Raw genomic sequence first — 18,179 nt, forward strand, 5'->3', positions numbered from 1 at the left:
CCTTTCTCCCAAAAGGCAAAACATAGCCACTGGCTCTTGAACTAAAGCTGTCTATGTTTGCCTCTTGTGGAAAACAGCTCTGCCAAAAGTCAGTTTTAACATGGAATCTGCAAAATCTCACAGGTTGTTTATTATTTTCTGTGCAAACAGTAAATATTTCTCTTTAAGTACAATGGGAAGAGTCTCACACTTCAGTCTGTTTTATTGGCATGCACCTAAAAGATCATAGCTCATCTTTGCCACCGTGTCTGATTTTGTATGTAATTTGCTATGTCTTTCTATGTAAAATTTTAAATACAGTGACTCAGAAAATTGAGTTGAGAGCAAATTTCCATAGGTCTGGAAGATGCAACAAAAACATCCTAAACAGATCTCCCTTTTGTACTTTCCTGAGTGTACAACAACTTTCAAGCAGCCTGTGACAGCTGTTACTTTTACCTCTGAACAACCAGTACTTAAGGACTGCATTCTTTTACTTTACTCAGCTTTTACTTGGAGCTGAGGTCTATGGAAATAAAACTACTTGAACTCTGAAAGCAACAATCCCCCTGATTTGATATCCAATAGACACTTGCATAGTTTCCTGTCAGATAGCAGCTTAATCTAAAATGGATTTAACAAACCTTTAATTTTGCCTTATATATCAAAGTACTGCATGTACAAAGTCATGTCAGTTGGAAGACTGATTTTTTTCTACCACCTTCAAAGACAATTGGGAATTGAGTATTCTCAGCAGTACTCCTGTTTCTATCAGTTTTAATCCCAGACTGGTAAACACAAAATAAAAATAACATTTTAATCCTTCATTGACTCTTTTTTAATATTGATTTTACTGAGCTATTGAAAAACAAAACTACTTCTGACAATGGCAACACGTCAAAACTGCATGTGCAGAGGTCAAACTGACAGATTACTGGAACATCTTTATTAACTTTCAGAATATCAGAAGAGAGAGGACTCTTTTATGATTCTCCTTTGGAGTATAATCAGAAGACAAGAAGCATGAATCCTGTTATGTGGAAATTTTTAGTTCCAGGCTGTTCAATGCTAAGGGTTTTCATCCCCAGATGTAAGATCCAAGTCAAGGGCTTGTCATTTTTTTGCTGTTGCTTTTGCTCTTACTGTTCTTCTTTAACCCATAATATATTCTCAGTGGTATGGTCATATATATCAAAATAGCAGTTGAAGAAGTAAACTGTAGAATATATCCTTGTATATATTTTTGTGGTGCAGTTTGTCTGTTAGTCATGTACAGAAGCATGCCCAGCAGCTGTCCTGAGGATACAGGGTCCCTTTGCACAATGGGATCTGCAGGTACAGAACTCCAGTGTGGCTGTCTGCTTCAGAGAGCATCGAACTGTGCAGCAGTTAGCATATGGAGATGTGGATGTAAACAGTGGTCAGCATTTTGGGAATAAAATCTATTTATCAGCAGATTAGGATGTCATTTTTGTAAATAACATAAGCTCTTCTAAGCGTGATCAATATTTATAAATGGGAAGTGGATTTTCATTACATTACCATGCTAATTAACCCTCCTCTCTTACTCTCTTATCACACATTCTTCCCTTTTTTTTTTTTTTCTTACTCTCAGTTAGTAAGCTAATGCTCTGTTTTTGAGATGAAAACCACCTAATTTTAGTTTGCTAACTCCTGTGCATCCTCAGTTTGTGTGATGGGGAATTCCTGTTCAGGCTCCCCTTGTTGCTGTGGGACTTTCTCACTTGGAGGAGAGCCCCGCGTGCTGCCTCAGCAGGGTTCAGTGACAGCACGCTGGGGACACGTGGCAGGGGGGTCCTTTCTTGTCACTTCTTCATTGTTCAGTCAAATCCATAGACTCAGTGGACCCGTTTGAGTAACCTGACTGCTGACACTGCTAATTTTAGCAAGCCTGTGATTAGCAATAGTAATCTAATCACAAAATAATAAAAAAATAATTTAAAAAGGCACTATCTCATTTTACTTAGAGATACTTTTTTTTTCTACAGCTGTTAAAAATCAAACTTTTGATGCCTGAAACACAAATGCAGTGCTGGTGAGCCCAGGAGTCATGTGTAAACCCCAGTTTTCCCATTTCAGTGAGTTTGCAGAGTCCCTCAGCAAAATTACTGTGCTTGGCAGGAGGATGTGAGGGCCCTAGGGGCAGCCTGCAAACCCTCTGCTGCCAGGTATTGCTCGAGTTGGATGGGTGTTTACAGAGAGCCTGCAACAGCAAAGGTGATTTACTTAAAGATGGTAATGGCATTTGAGGGAGAGGGTTGTGTGGAATTACTTCTAAAATTAAAGGCAGCACAGGAATGACGCACAAATTCTTTAAATGCAAAAATTGTATTATGTTCTAGTGGAAGCAGTCTGGCAGTAGTAATTGAGAGGTGGCAGGCAGATGGAAGGAGGTCTTTAAAGACAGGTAACTTGTTTCTGGATGTTTTGGAGCTGGTAGATGGATGCTTAATGGAGAGTTAATGTGGTCAAGACAGTGAATTAAGAAAAATAATTCAGTGAAGTTTGGTTAAAGTCAGGCATGTACTTCCAAGTGTATGTAAGCTTTAAGACTTTGAACCTTGAAGTTTAGGACCTCACAGAATTCTAGCATTTTGCAGCAAGTCCTGAATTAATAATGGAAGAATTTTTGTACCTCTGTCTAATTAATCAAATAAGATTCAACTTTCCTGTTACTGATTGAACTTCAGGTGATAAATGGTGACATTTTCATTAATCCTCTTAATCACAGCCTTTATTGCGTAAGTGTGAAGCGAGGGAACAAAAGATAAACAACCCAAAGATTTATCAGACTTTCTGTGTCTGAGGGGCATATTTCAGGAGCTGGAAATGTCAGGCACCTTGTGCAGTGTGCTGGGAGTCACGGGAGCTCCAGGGAGAGTGGACTCCCCAGCAGGACACACTGGTCAACATCTGTGGTGATACTGTACTGAGAGCAGACACAAGTGCGTCGGCACTGACTTCTTGCCTCTATTACTGCAGAAACCAGACTTAGAAGTTCCTCAGAGTATTAGAAATTGTGATAATTGTGATTCCATTATATCCCCAGAAGTCTCATCATTTTGATACATTGATCTGTAATGAGCCACTCAGCTGTAACAGAATAATTCCAAAGGTGCCAAAAAACCCACTCATCATCTAAATATTAACATCATTTTGCTAAAGCTTGTGCTTCTCAAATACCAAACAAGTCTCTCTGTTATTTGTTAGAGTTTGCTGGCTGTGGCATTCACATCCTCTGAAAACTTCCATCGCCCAGGATTTTTTTCCTGGGAAGCTGAGGGGTCTCAGAGAAAAGGAAAACAATTCTTATCTCATTTGCTCCTCCTGGGTTGTGCTCCTGTGTGGAATGTGTTTGGAGATTGTTTACCCACAGGTGATTGTTTCATTGGATTCTGGTGTGAGTTGTTTTCACTCATTGGCCAATTGGGGCCAAGCTGTGTCGGGACTCTGGAGAGAGTCATGAGTTTCATTATTATCTTTTGAACATTCAGTAAGTATCCTTTCTGTATTCTTTAGTATAGTATTCTTTAATATAATATAGTATAATAAAGTGATAAGTTAGCCTTCTGAGAACATGGAGTCAGATGCATCATTGCTGCCTTTGTTGGGAGTGCCTTGAAAATACAATAGCTGGCTTGTTTTTATTTTTTTCTCTTGAAATATAAATGCTGTGACAATTGTTAAAGGAGGAGGTTTACTCTTCATAGTTTTAAATGGAAAGAGGGTAGGTTTAGATTAAGTAGGAGGAAGAAATTCTTCCCTGTGAGGGTGGTGATGCACTCGCACAGGCTGCCCAGAGAAGTTGCCCCATCCCTGGAAGTGCTCCAGGTTGGACAGGGCTTGGAGCAACCTGGTTGGTGGGAGGTGTCCCTGCCCATGGCAGGGGGTGGATGATCCCTTTCAACCCAAAGCATTCTATGATTTATGAGTATTTTCCTGATGATTAGGCCACAATTTGGCTTGCTCAATTTAACCACTGCTCTAGGGATCTTTCTGGTTATTTTACCACTGGCAAATGGCTTTTGAACCAGTATTTTTCTGCCATTGCCTGGGTGATGCTTTTTACAAGACTGTACTTTATAACATGAATTTCTAGATATAATGAAATAACTGATAAACATCTTTGTTCTGAAATGCAGTTTGTACACAATACCTAGAGGAGATGTGTCATATCTTGTATTTGAGACAAGAAAGCAAAAAGTAGGGCAAATTCTTTTATAATACAGGAGTAACAGCATAAATGAAATTAAAAAAAAAAAGAGTGGCTGGGGGGAAAAAAAGTAAGGAAATTATCAGAAAACATTGTGTGAAGCCATGGACTAGAATTTCTGATTACAAGGAAGGCAAATGATCATTGTTTATCAGGGAAGTTGGATATGTTTTTGTTTATGACAGTTTGACTGTCATAAAAGGGATATCCTGCTAGGTATTTCCCTTTGGTTTTATACTTCTTCTGCTGAAGTTTTTTAAAAGAATCTGAACATCAAACTTGAGCAATGTGCAATAATGTCAGTGTAGTTACTGCCAAGGAATTCACATGGCTTACATTTTAACATCTTTGTAATAAATTGCTTTTTCATGACTGTTAGCCTAGTATTCAAAATACTGAGTTCATGACAAATCTCTAAAACCTTCTGGAAAACACAGGCTGGTCTTGCTAGGTGTAAGGAACCTCCTTGCTAGGCCCAGCAGGACAGTACTAATGTGTGCAGTCAGGGTTTCTCTATGAGCTGTCCTCAATCACACTATCACAGCTGAGGCAGTGAGGGGACAGAGGACAGTAGTAGCCCTATCCCGGGAACTTTTGTGATGGGAAGATCAGTATATGCTGAGATTTACCTTAATTAACCAGGAGTCATTTGTTTAAATTCTAGACTTCCTTGCACAGAGATTTGTTTCCTTTGAAATGTGACTCCTGCATGTCTTTTTGTTGCTGTTGGACAGGTGTCTGCTGTGGCTGAGGATCATTTCTCATCAGGGCATCGCTTTGCAGTGAATAACAGTCAATTCGTTTGCCTCTTTTCAAGGCCAGGGTACTGTAAACGAGATAGAATCTCCTAGGAGTTTTTCAGTGAACGTAGTATGATCACATTCCTGCAGTTTGAATTCTATGCACACGCTTTTGGGTGAGCCTACACTGATGCTTCAAGTCGCACTGCAATCTGCAGTTTGCAGTCTGGACAGTTTTCTAAGTGACTCTGGGCTGCAAGGCTTACGAACACTTTTAAATGTTTTCTTTGTGATCAGTTTCACATTTCCTAGATCAGAGATCGCACAGCAAAAATTAGTCAAGGGTTTCTTATAAAATGTTTTTTGAACCTTTATTAACAGAAACAGAGACTTCCACTGCCACGGAAACATTTTATGTTAGTACAACATTTGTTCCATATAAACTACAGTAGCTATGAGCTTATGTCCAGCTCCACTGGCAGTTGGAATTGGCTGTCTATACACGGCTTTCATGGCACCATTTACTAAGAGGAGAATAAAAAACTAATAAACCTGAGAAAATTACTGATTCATTTAAGGGATTAAGGAAGGGTGAAAATGAATGAGAGGACTAATTACATTTTTACAAGATATTTGAAATGTAGGCTGTAGTGAATGCATAGGAACATACTGTAATGCAGTAATGAAGTAATGTCGTGCATAAGAATGCACTGTGTGCCTGTGGCTGGGCACGGACAGGCGGTGGCTCCTCGTGGTGCAGGGGGCAGAGCTGTGTGAGATGGGACCCACACAAACACACACAAAAACACACACAAACACACACACACAACTGGGAGCAGTGGGACCCCCCCCCCACACACACACATACAGAGCTGTGAGCAATTGGACATACAGACGCACACACCCCACACTCCTGTGTGCAATAGGGCCTGCATTTGCACCTGCTCAGTGCTGCACCCAGCCCGCGGGAGGTTTGGAGTGGGCAGCGAGTTTGGCATTTTTTAGGGTTTAAAATGTAACAAAGTATGGTAATGTAATGATTCTTATAGGCTGTATGTAAATGCTGTAGGATTTGTGTCGTGTACTAGATTGGTTAGTGAAAATTAGAATATTCAGCTCAGAAGAAGATATATTGTATTGTAACAGGAACTTCACTCTCTCTTTGGGGCTCCTGTTTCAGGCCTGCTCCGAGCTGTGGCTGGCAGCTCCAGGCAGGGCCCCTGCACCCAGGCCCTTGGCAATGAACCGCGAGTTCCAGACCTGCCTTCAGAGATCTCTCGTCTCCGTCCGTCCCGACCGTCCTACCCACCGTCCCTCCTACACTTTATTTTTGTGGTTTTTTTTTTTTTTTTTGGTGTGGAATTTTTGACTAACAAGTAGTAAGAAAACATAAAAGGATGTATTCATGCATATGTTTGGATCTTGCCTGTGCTATATAGATGAAAAAGACCTGAAATTTTGAGTATTCTATTGACAGTTTATTGTATGTGTTGTATTTTCCTCTTTATTACTGAAGTGCAGGAAATTGAGGGTTTCATGCAGTTTTGAGAACTGTTTGATCCATCCTGATCCTTACTGAGTTCCACTGGTGGTAGATGTTGATCAAATCTTGCTACTGCCAGACAGTTAGGTGCAGTTAATTCATTTGTTTATCAGCACTTGTGCGTACCTCATTCCTTCAAGAGCTGTGGATTCTGGCAGGGAGTTGTGATTACTCCTTCTCCTAGTTGTTTTCAGGAATTGGCTAATTGTGCATGACTGGTGTCCTCTTGCTGCATGGGTAACTGCTCTCTGATTTGCCATGTTTTGAGGCTGAGATAAGGAAAAGGAGAAGGTTATGTGATTACAGAATTGGAGTTGCCACTTTATCCTTGTGAAAACCCTGCTTTCTTCTGGTTTAATATACAGCATGCTTCTGGAAAGCCCCCTGTTGCTAACACTTCAGTAAATGGTGCTGAGGTAAGTATCATCAAGTAGTTCAGCCTTAGAGCTTTCACTTGCTGTTATGTTCAGCCTGTGGAAGGAGCTTTATGCAGGGATCAGAGGCCACTTCACAGTCACTGCAGTGGATTAAGGCTGGGGCTGGTGCAGGTGGGATGTTTTTTGGAGAGACCGTTGGTGAGACACAGGTCACACCTACAGGCAGGATCTGTTTTACTGGATTCCTGGCTAGCTTGCCAGAACATGCATATAACACAAATACAGTATTTGTTCTTGGATGTACCTAGAGCTCAGAGTCTAGAGACGGAATCCTTACCTCAATTCTTCAAATGTAACTGTGACCTAAAGCAGTGAGAGAGAGCTTCGTGGGGCTCTGCATCAGGCCTGACACCTTTATTGAAAAGGAAATGGATTCTGGAATTTTACTGGGCAGAATTCTCCCTTGCACGTGTGCTGTGTTTGTCTCACAGTGTGTGTATTATCTGTTTTCATTTTTGTTGAGACCCAGTTCATCAAGTCAATCTCCTAGATGAACTTGTATGAGATAAGACTTGTCTGAGCACATGAAATAAACCAGTTGCAGTTACATTGTTAGGAAAAAAACTAACCCTACAACAAAACTCAACAATCCAGTCCATGGGTATTTACATATGCTTTATTAATTACACAAGCAGAATATTGGACATGCTTGGTAGGAAACAGTTGAAGTTACATAATACTCTGAGGAGTTTGAACCATCTTAACCAGGTGGTTGGTAACACCTGGAGGGGCAATGATAAGCCTCAGGTGTAGCACATTGAGCTAATTTTGTCAAATTAGCAGTGGGTTAGGCAGTGATGTAGTACTGCCTAATTCAGCTCTGCAGAAAATGGAAGGAGATGGAGACAGGTAAAATTAAGAACAGTGCAAAAGAAACCGAAAGGAGAGTGAGGAAGCTTGCAGGTGTGTAGTCACCTACTGTAGTTAAATTGGCAGATTCAAGAGTCGTTCTGAAAGAGTGGAAGGTGAAAATCTAAAGGAGGCAGGGAAAGCAGCACAGTGCATGTTAAAGGAATGTTTGAGTAGAGTTTATATTCTCCACAAAAGTAAAAGCTAATAAAAGATAAGAGTGTAACTTTTGACCTGAAGTATAACTATTTGACATGATTTGGAAAGAAATTAAGTTTTATGGTAGAAAATGAATTGCAGAACAAGCAACATTGTGATACTGCTTTACTGCCCACTGGAGGTAAGTTTTAAGTCCACAGGAATGGGGTTTTTTTCACTATAAACAAATACTGTAGTCTGTGTAAGTTTTATTAAGCCCATAAAAATGCACATAGTAATCATAAATGCATGTAAAAATGCAGCAATGACTGGAAGATGTACATACATCAGTGTAGCCTTTTCCTTGAAAAAGTATAGAATCATTATTTAATGTTGACCTTTGTAGTTTTTTCATGGCTCTTTTTGGTATAAACAGTCATTTTCCTCAAAAGACTTCTTAAGGCTTCATGAATAAAGCTAGTGGTTGAAACTAGAAAAACTTGTAGAAGATATTTCTGTATACCACAAAATTAGAAGCAGAAAATACATGAGTACAGTTTTTAATTTATGGTTTGAAGAAAGCAGGCTAAGAGTTATAATCAGTTTACACTGTGTATAATTTATATTGAAAGCTGTATTGACTGCTGTAATGCTGGAATTCAAATGTTATTCCTCAGCTTAGTGTTCAGTTGTTCTCCTACAAATGATATATCATCTGAATTGTGATTATTCAGGATTAACCTCTACCTGAGTGGATTGATTACTGAGCTGTTTTTGTGTCCATTTGTGCACTGTCCTCCTTAGGCCTTTTTAACCCCTTGCCAGTGCCAGGGAGAATGTTGCACATGTTGACGTGACACTCTGGTTAGTGTTCCTTAGAGGTGTGTATAAGAAATACTCTTGCTTGGTTTTGTGGAAAACCATTAAGTCTTTCTGATCTTTACTATGTGTTAAAGAAAAAAGGCAAAATGAGAGGATCAGTACTTTAAACTTCCTAAAGACTGTTTTTGAAGTTTTGTGGCATACAAGTTCCACTTGTGGCATACAAGTTTCACTTTTTGTGAAAGCTGAAGCATGCTGGTTTTTGTTTTGGTAACACTTTCTCGTTATGGCACTAAGAATTTCTGTAGGGTTATCAGTGGGAGGGATTGGGTTGTCTCAGGGGGTTCTTCTCACTAGGCTAAAAAAAGTCTCAGAGTACAGACTTCAGGCTTACCCTGCAGTGCAGTGAAGGACCTGAGTAACCTTAGGCTAGGCAGAGCTTTGGAGGGTCCTTCCTCAGTGAAACAGTTTCTTGACAGGAGGTATTTAATACGAGGAACAGGAAATCTTCACCAAAAAGAGGAAACAGAAGCTTTCATGGAATTAACGACTTAGTTATCCTCAGTGATTTACAGCAGAAGTATGTTGGGACTTTGGATAAAATAATGAAAAGAAACTGAGCTTCTGTTGGTGGAGCAAAAGGGATCACATCTAGAGAGCATGCTGCTTCATTTTGTACAATTTATAGAAGAGGAATTTAGCTAGTTAGCAGACAATCTGTTCCTGAGCAAATACTTATTTTTGGGAGTTAATGGAGTGAATTTGACTGAAAAAATCCTTGGGGGTACATTTAATTCTGGCTGTGCAGTGTGGACAATATATCAGCAAAGCTGTTCTCAACTGCAAATGAAAGAGGTGGTGAGGCAGTGCAGTGATTATTTACTCCTCTACTACTTAAAAATCTCACTTTTGCATTTGACTTTGCATTTTGTTCTCAAACTGGAGTTAAGTCGGAACCAGGATTCATTCCTGAACCACTGTATTGCATCCTTAAGTCATGGCTGGAATGTCTCTCCCAAGGATTTCTCTCCCTTTCCAGCAGAATGAACTGTAAGACCCCTCACAGGGAAGAGGCAGTCTTACTTTGCACATGAACTTCCACTTGCCCCGAGGCTCTTAAGGGACTGGGGACATGTCCCTTTTGTCTACAGAGAGGATGATAGGTTATCTCTGATACTTTCAGCAGCAGATGGCTTTGGGGAGTCGGCTGTTAAGAATTACCACACTTTTCTGGAAATCCACTGGAAGTAATTAGTGGCTCTCCAGGATGTTTTGCCAAAATGTGTTTTCTGTTTTGCATTAATACCCAGTGGAAATCATTGGGAAATCTGAGGTTGAATGAAGCTTGGGCCTTCATCTTCACTTAAAGCCTTCATCTTCTGCTTGGGGAGAGAACATTAGGGGATCCACAGTGTGAATGCACTTGTGTGAGCATTAACACGGGAAAAAGCCTTCCACCCCAAGGAAGTTTGGACAACAGAGTGAACTTGTTCATGTATAATGTATCTCTCATGGCCTTTAAGTGCATCTTTCTTTGCCTTTCAGTTGGTTGGTAAAGAGTGGGAACTGAAAAAATCTGGACACGCATTTGCAGTTGTGCTGTCTTCTTGATGCACAAGTCCCATGTAATGTATAAATCAAGGAGAGCAATATGGTTTGTTGAATTATTTTTTTAACCGAGTATATCTGCAATACCCAAATCTTACTCTTCAGCAATTTCTAGCCTGAAAAGTTGTTGGGTCACCATATTCTAAAGAGAGGAACTGCCTTCACAATACAGAAAGGTAAACCCTCACCCAATAGTAAAAACACCAGTTAAAGTGCCTATACAAAGTTGTTTAATAACTTAAAAGCTGGAATAAAAGAAATGTGCATTGGCATATCTTCAGTGTACAGGTGATGGGCATCAAAAAATGCACTCTGCAGTGCCTTCGCAGTCTAAAAATCCATGCAGCTAATGAAATATTTTATCTACTGCCAGTGCTGCACTTACATGCTCAGTTCAAAGTCTGATTTTCCCATTGCACCTTAATTAGTGTATTAATTGATGTTGCTAAACCTCATCAAGAATGTTGATTATGTTTTCAAGGAGAACTGCTTTTCAAAGTGTAACTGCTTTTTTAGTGTCTTAAAAATGTTTGGAGAAAATTGCCATGATTTTTTTTTGGTAGAGTTCTGATTTCAATCAGACCAGCCTACAAGAAAGCTTTTTATTTGTCCTGACAAACTTTGCTCTTCAGAAGGACAATTATTTTCTGACTGAGAGCAATCTTGGATTTTCATTTTGCAGTTTTGTTTTTGAACTTGCAGTGTACCTGGGTTTGAAGTCCCCTAGGGGAAGCTAAATTCTTCCACAGAATACAAAAGAAAAGTGATGTGTTTGTGTAGTTTATACTGCTTAGGGGAGAGACTGTGGTGTAATGAAGATTTCTCAGATTGCAAAAACCTTTCAAGATGTGTGTGATACATGACAGTAATGTCATGTATCAAACACTAGGGCTTGATTTTTTCTTATGGAGCATAGCCATTTACTATTGCTGGAACAGCTTATCCTTCTTATTAGCAACATTAAAGCCTCAAAAGAGGCTTCAGGTTCACACATGCCCTTGCTCCTGCTTGGAAAAATTACACTCAGGTGTTTGCCTCCTTCCATGTAATTTGAATTATTGTGTTTTGGATTTGTGTTAAGAAGATCTCTTCAGGACCTGCTGAGGGAGGTACCAGCAGTGAGTGTGCTGATGGCTGAGACCATGTCAATGACTTCCAGGGATCTCAATTGTCTTTGGCTGGAATAGTTGTGAGCCTCACCACCTACTGCTGAGACTGACTGCATAAGGTACATGTGGACAAGTGCTGCTTCAATGCCAGGAGAAGAAAATTCCACCCATTTTCTCATGGAAACTGAAGCCTTATTAACATGGATCAAAATGAAAGGCAAAGGTCTAAATCTGCTGCTGGCAATGCACTGTAGTATGAACTCCAAATACACATCCAAAATACAGCATGTGTTTATTCCACAGTATCCAATACTATTTCGTTTAAGTTAATAGATATTTTTAAGATACCTTATGTAATATTACAAATCTCTGTTTGCTGTTGTAAAATGGCCTAATGTAAATTCTTAGTGCTTATACCCTTGGTTTGCTGCTTGTGCTTTGAGAATGCTATTCTGAATTGGCCATCAGCAAGGAATGCTTAGAGCTGAAGGATCAGGAGTGGAAGCATAAGATCATAAAGTTGTTCCTCTTTATATTAAAAAAAGCCCTTATTGCTGTTGACTTCAAATAAAAAGGAATACTTGTGCATTAAGAGCTCCTTCCTGACCTGAGCATGCTTTGTCAGAGAAGAGCCACACTTTTTTATTCATCTAATCTCCCACATGACATCTAGTAACACAGAATTTGTCCCCAGATGCTGATCTGTTACATTGAGCCATTGGCACCTCTTGGTTTCAAGTTCATTCTCATATTTTGAACAGGGGGTTGGAGTACATGATCTCTGGAAACCGCTTTCATCCTAATTTATTATTCTGTGACTGTGACACAGTTTGCATCGAGGTCTGTATTTGTACTGAAATGTTGGAGCCAGTGTAACTAGGAAACAGGATAAAAAGTTGCTGTAAACTGAGTCTGCCTTGCTCATCAAGACAGGGACAAAACTGCTTAGATAGTTCCTCACTGATAAACAGGAGCTCCATATCACACACGTTTGTACTGGACTCCAAGAAATGAAAGTGAAGTTTTTTTTGAACCTGCCAAATGAATTTGAAAAACCTGAGGAACCTTGTGGTAAAGAGAAAAAAAAAAAAAAAAGTTGCTGAGAGTTTTTGTCCGGGTGGAGTGGCTGGCATTGCCTTTTTATTTTGCCCTTGAAATATTACTGCTTAAGACATAGAAGAGTTCTTCAATCAATAATGTTTGCACTGAATCCTGTAGAGTCCTTCATTTTACATAGGTGGTGTAGGAAGGAAGTGTGAGTGAACATAGATTTAAATTAGGCATACACAAGCACCTCAGTGACTGATGCAGAGAAATTAAAATACTGACGCCAGTATGAATTAATTGTTTGGATCAGTAGAGAAAACCTCTGACCTGCACTCCAAAGAAAAAGAACTTTATTTGTTTGGTTGGGTTTTTGTTTTGGTTTTTTTTTTTTTTTTTGTTTGTTTTTTTTGTTTGTTTGTTTTTTTGGAGGGGAGGGAATAGCATCTTTTAGGGTTGTATTGTGATGATATAATCTGTGGGTAGTTTAAGCTGAAGAGTCAGGAAGGAAAGCATAGAATCAAACCCCATTTTTTTCAGATACTGCATTAAAAAACCAACCTATGGCAGTTTACTTCAAATAAAAGAGAATACAGTGTCATTGCATTGATGAAAACTGGATTTCTTCAGTCTTAAACATTTTTTTAATGTGGAAAAGATAATATATCACATGGGTAGGGAGCCAGTGAATTGTATCGGAATACCAGGGAAACTTGTACAAAGTATTTTTGTGTAGGCACAGGTGTACATGGAAGGCCATATATTCTAAATATCATCCCCTTCAGAAAGTGTTTCTTAATCTCTTCTGAATTTTCAATAGGAAAAGTAATTTATTTGTCTGTGCACTGACTAATCCTTTTTAATTCCTTCTATCAATTAAGTAAGAATAATAAAAGCCTTTGGTGTAGTAGATAATTCTAGTAGTGGTGGTGTCCTAAAATGTTGATAAAGGAAGATTTGCCTTTATTTCATGGCAGCTGAACTGTAGAAGTTGTTCTGTGAGTTTTGTTGTAACTGTGGCTGTCTGTGTTGATATTTGCACACTGCAGAGGTCTGCTTCTCAGGCAGTTTTTGGTCGGCATTAACATTGCAATGGTTGTGGCAGTGCAGCTACTTCAGGGAAGGCTGTGGTGGTTGACAAGTGTGGAGTAGTTTACAGAAGGACTTGATAATACTGCAGTAGGATAAAAAGATCTACTGGATCCCAGTGTCCCAACCTCTCTTGTCTTCACCTTTGTCAAACCCGTCTCTTTCAGCCTGGTGGTATTTATTTGCAGTGAGATACTTTTTCCTTCACCCATTTAAACTTGTGGAGCATTGTGGAAGAGATTTTTACTTTAAAGGAAGCTGTATCTCTATGGTGTATGTTATAATAGAAGATAGATTTGTTCTTTCACAGTTTTCAAGTTTCCATATATGTTGTCACTGTTGGTTGCACTCCATATGCTTTATGATATGATCATTTCAGTGGCAAACCATACCACTAACTAAAAGAATAATTTGTTGATGGCTCAGGGCAGAAATTACTTTGTGTTTAATTACAGCACATCAAGATAAATTTTATTTGAGATTTAAGGTCTTAAAAGAAAGTTGAAAAGAACAGTGTAAAAGCTGGTTATGGTTTGAAGAGCTCTGAAAAATTAAGGGGCAAGATCACAGACAATCTGCTGAAACCTTAGGCTCTTACTTTGAAATTTCCTCCTATTTTCTAAACACCACTCTGCAGCTGTTACCTGCTGAGCCTAAATTGGGGTGAGGTGGTAAGATTTCTCATCACTGTCACCTCTTTCCACAGCTCTTTTTCCCTCCTGCAGTGTTTCCCTGTTCAAAAACATTCTTTGACAAAATATTTTTCCCCCCAAAATGAAGGCTTTCTAGCAAAGATGTTTTTTGGCAGGTTTGAAGTCTGAGCAGCAATACTGGCTTACAAGGCTGATTGCTAATTTAAGTTTGTCTATTTATTTTATTTAAGGTTGCCAATCTTGCTTGTTCGTTGTCAACAAATGAAGATGGAACGAAAATTGTCCAAATGGCAGCAAATCACATTGAGACTTTGTGCCCACAGGTAGGAGGTGTTCGCTCATTCCCACTGTCACCACAGACTAGGGTGTTGCCACACCATGCAGATGTTTCCTTGTGTTCCTTTTGTCTAACTTCACATTCTGTTTACACAGCTCAGCATAGCAAATGCAGACCAAATGATAAATGCAAATACTTGGGTAATCTGTTCATTTGCTCTGTGGTTAACATCAAAATGGTTAATAGTCCTTATTGGTTAGGAGTTCTTAAAAACTGCAATTGCAAAAATGAGCTGCTCTGTTGCTGAAACACCCGATTGAATGAGCAATTGTAATGTGAAAAATTTGGGATCATTTACTCTGAAATAGTTCCTGTTTTGACCTTTTACTTGAAAGACTCACCACTTGATTTGGCTTTTGTGTAAGTGAACAGTAAAGTATCAATTCTTCTGATTATCACCAGTTTAAAAATTTGAACTTTCATCTTAAGGAAGTGAATGGAAAAAAAGTACAGCTACAGATAGACTTTTTCTAAGATATTAAGTACCAAAAATGTATTCACTTTGTCATGTTCAGAGTTACAGAGTTATAAAAACTTGAGCATAGATCTTTTGGAGCAAAGATTTTACTGATTCCTGTGAATCTGATCTGTGTTGTAGCCTTGAGGCTGCATAATTTCAAAATCATTAGTTCTTTGAAGAACACTGTAATTTACACAGTGGCATAAGTATTCTTATACTTTTGTGGTAATGTAGTTGAAATAAAAGTTGAAGAGCAAATATTAATATGTTCAATAGCAAGCTTGAGAAGTCCATTTTATGCCTGTTGAATAATTGCAAGTCTTAGAGAAATGAAAAATTTCTGTCAAGGAAGTGTGATGTTCTGAAAATGTCACAAATCAATGTTTTCTCTTGAATAATTCAGTTTCAATGTCTGTTTTTAAAATTTGAAGACTTCTGTGTTTCAGATCACACTCATATGTGATTTAATGTGTGTTCCTGGATTGGTAAGCAGGCTTCTTCCAGTTTCTTTGTTTCTCCAGGGGTCAGGTGCACTTTTATAATGGATTATTATGCATCCCAATACAGCTTTTTAATTGAAATTGAAACCTCCATATCTAATACCAGAAACTCTTAAAATCTAATTTTGACTAAAATATTGATTTTTCTTCACAGCCATTTAAGTTTCTAGGCTTTTAATTTCCTGTACTAAAATGAAAGTTTCTTGGGTTTATTTCTTTCCTTTTGTTTAACCTCAGGGTAAACTGGGGTGAATTAGTTGATGATTATGGATCTGACTAAAAAGAGAACGTGGAATACTCAGAAGATTATATTATTACTATATATTACACACCACTATTAATGGTTCATTGTGCAGGATTTGCTGCTTTCTTAGATAAGGACCATGTCCTATGAAAGCAATTTGCATTTTACCTAAGTAAGAAATAGCAGATTAAGGCTCCTGCATTTTTTCAGTACAGCAGATTATGCCATATCATTTAAAAACATTCCATAGGGAAAATAATTATCTCAAGTTCCCTGTGAGGCATATCAGTTAGAGTTCAGAATGGGGAAATTCACATGCAGAACTCCCCAATGCTCTTAAATCTTCAGAGTGAAAAGAAATGTATTTTATGTGCTTTACAAAATATTTATTGAAGGAAAGCATGGTATGAATTGAAGTCTGATATAGTAGAAATAAGAGACCCTCCCCACCCCAAATGCCCCAAAAAGTACCAACCAAAAAACCCCCTAGCACTTGTAGAAAACACCCTGGAGTTTGGCCGATTTGACAGCAAAACTTCCTATGGAGCACAGAGGAAAAGGCAGCTACAGAATTGGCAAACCCTGGAGGAAAGCCTTTAATCATACATCATACATCTCGTCTCCTGGAGGTAGAATGTAGAGGGTTGATTTGGAAGCCTTGTTGCTGTTGGGTAAGAAAGACACAGAGTCTCCAGGAGTCTGGTTTGCACAGCTTCCACCTTGCTTTGGGGTCTCTCTGTCATACACTGCTCCGATACACACAGACCAGATCAGTAATCAGTGCATTTCACCTGACTGGCTGGCAACAAAACACCTTCCTTATAAACAATCTTTGAGGAAAACAGAGAGTAGGAAAACAACACCTGCAGGCTGTGTATAATACTAAGCTATCATTGTTTATTTTCAACTCTCTAAAGTCTCACAAGCCAATTCTGGAAAAACTTGTCTGGTTTTCTCACTCTCTGACCAGGCTGTCACATCCACAAGCCCTGTTTTTTTTTTGTTTTGTCAACTGAAATTATTAGCAAATATTTTGACTGTTCAACAAATAAAATAAGCTGGACGTTTATATTGCAGCCAGTGCAAAACACATAATGATCCTGGAATGTTATGAATGTTTTCATGAGAGATTAATTTAGTGTTAAATCAGTAATAACAGAAAAAAACATGAACAGCTGATTGCATATGATTTGTTGTAGAATTATTTCTGTTCATATAACTCACTTTTGGTTGGGAGAATTGGGTGTTGTCAGGTAAGTAAGATCTCCAGTATCACTTGTATTGGGAATCCATGTTACTGTCCTGCTGTGCCAGCAGAATCTTGACTTCAGCTGAGTGCATGGGAAAGAAAGGGAAAGGAAAGAACCAACAGAAGCAAACAAGCTTTTGTTTTTAAAAGCGAGGCTATAAATCTGTAGAGCTGTTTTGCTAATACCCATTTTGGGTTTGTTACTCTTGTGCTTCAGTTCAGTGGTGTGTTTGGGGAAGACTGTGTTGCTCTAACAGTTCTCTGGGATACCTGGTAATAATGATAAACCTGTTAACACAGAGAAGGAGAACTATCCTGTGGGAAACCAGAGATGAGCAGATGAGAATCTGGTCTCTCTATCTAAATTCTTCATAGGTTTTTACATCTTTATGGTCTAATCAGGTTTCAAATCCTGAGCTGCTGCTTTTGAAAAGAACGTCCTTGAGCCTAAAGGTGGTACAGTTGTGTCAATGTGGAGACCAGAGGTGGGTGGTCTTAAGGCAACAGCTAAGATGGTCTAAGTGTGTCAGAGGGCTCTGCCTACAGCCTTTTTATTAGCATAAAGATCCCTGGAGAGTTGTAAGGAGCAGGGGGTTTGGGATATTTTAGAAGGGCTGTATCTGAAACAGTGAATTTTAGGGTCACTTCCTCTGACAAAAAGCTCTCACTGGAGCTTGCTGCTAGTTACCAGAGTGGTACAGAGTAATTACTGGAACATCATGAAAGGAAGGAAAGTGCAAGAAAAACACACAAATGATCATGGTTTAGCTTAATCTTCAGATGGTGATAAAAATTTTTTTGAAAGCCATTTGATCCCATGGAAAATTTTATCAGATATTTTAAAGAGGTGTAAGCACTGGTATAAGCAGGATCTTAGTATTTGGTGAGCTCTGTTTTTCTCTGAAGTATTGAGAGATAGATAGAAACCATCTGGTTATAAACTGAGGTGAGAAGCAATTCTATGTAACTAATGAAAAGTGTGTAACACTTGGCACAGTTGTGAAGGATTCAGCTGTGATTTTGAATGCTATCTTTTCTTGTTGCTTAGAACTTAATATGCTGCTAGTAGCTTTTAATACTGCCTGCTGTGTGATAAACCAGTATGTAGCGGCATGGTGTTTAGATGGTGAATGCTGTTACCTAA

The 18,179-nt window shown here is 38.9% G+C and overlaps 1 protein-coding gene across 3 annotated transcripts in view; it reads left to right on the plus strand.

Annotated features, from left to right (window-relative positions):
* CTNNA3 (catenin alpha 3) overlaps positions 1 to 18,179 on the plus strand; it is a 414,675-nt gene that overhangs the window by 255,756 nt on the left and 140,740 nt on the right. For all 3 annotated transcript variants that reach the window (XM_041490074.1, XM_041490075.1, XM_041490073.1), the window contains exon 10: positions 14,476 to 14,568. In XM_041490074.1, coding sequence (XP_041346008.1) covers positions 14,476 to 14,568 — 93 coding nt within the window. The remainder of the gene's footprint in view (positions 1 to 14,475; positions 14,569 to 18,179) is intronic.

Source organism: Pyrgilauda ruficollis, unplaced genomic scaffold (assembly GCF_017590135.1).
Source record: "Pyrgilauda ruficollis isolate IOZ18807 unplaced genomic scaffold, ASM1759013v1 scaffold98, whole genome shotgun sequence".
NCBI classification, from domain to species: domain Eukaryota; kingdom Metazoa; phylum Chordata; class Aves; order Passeriformes; family Passeridae; genus Pyrgilauda; species Pyrgilauda ruficollis.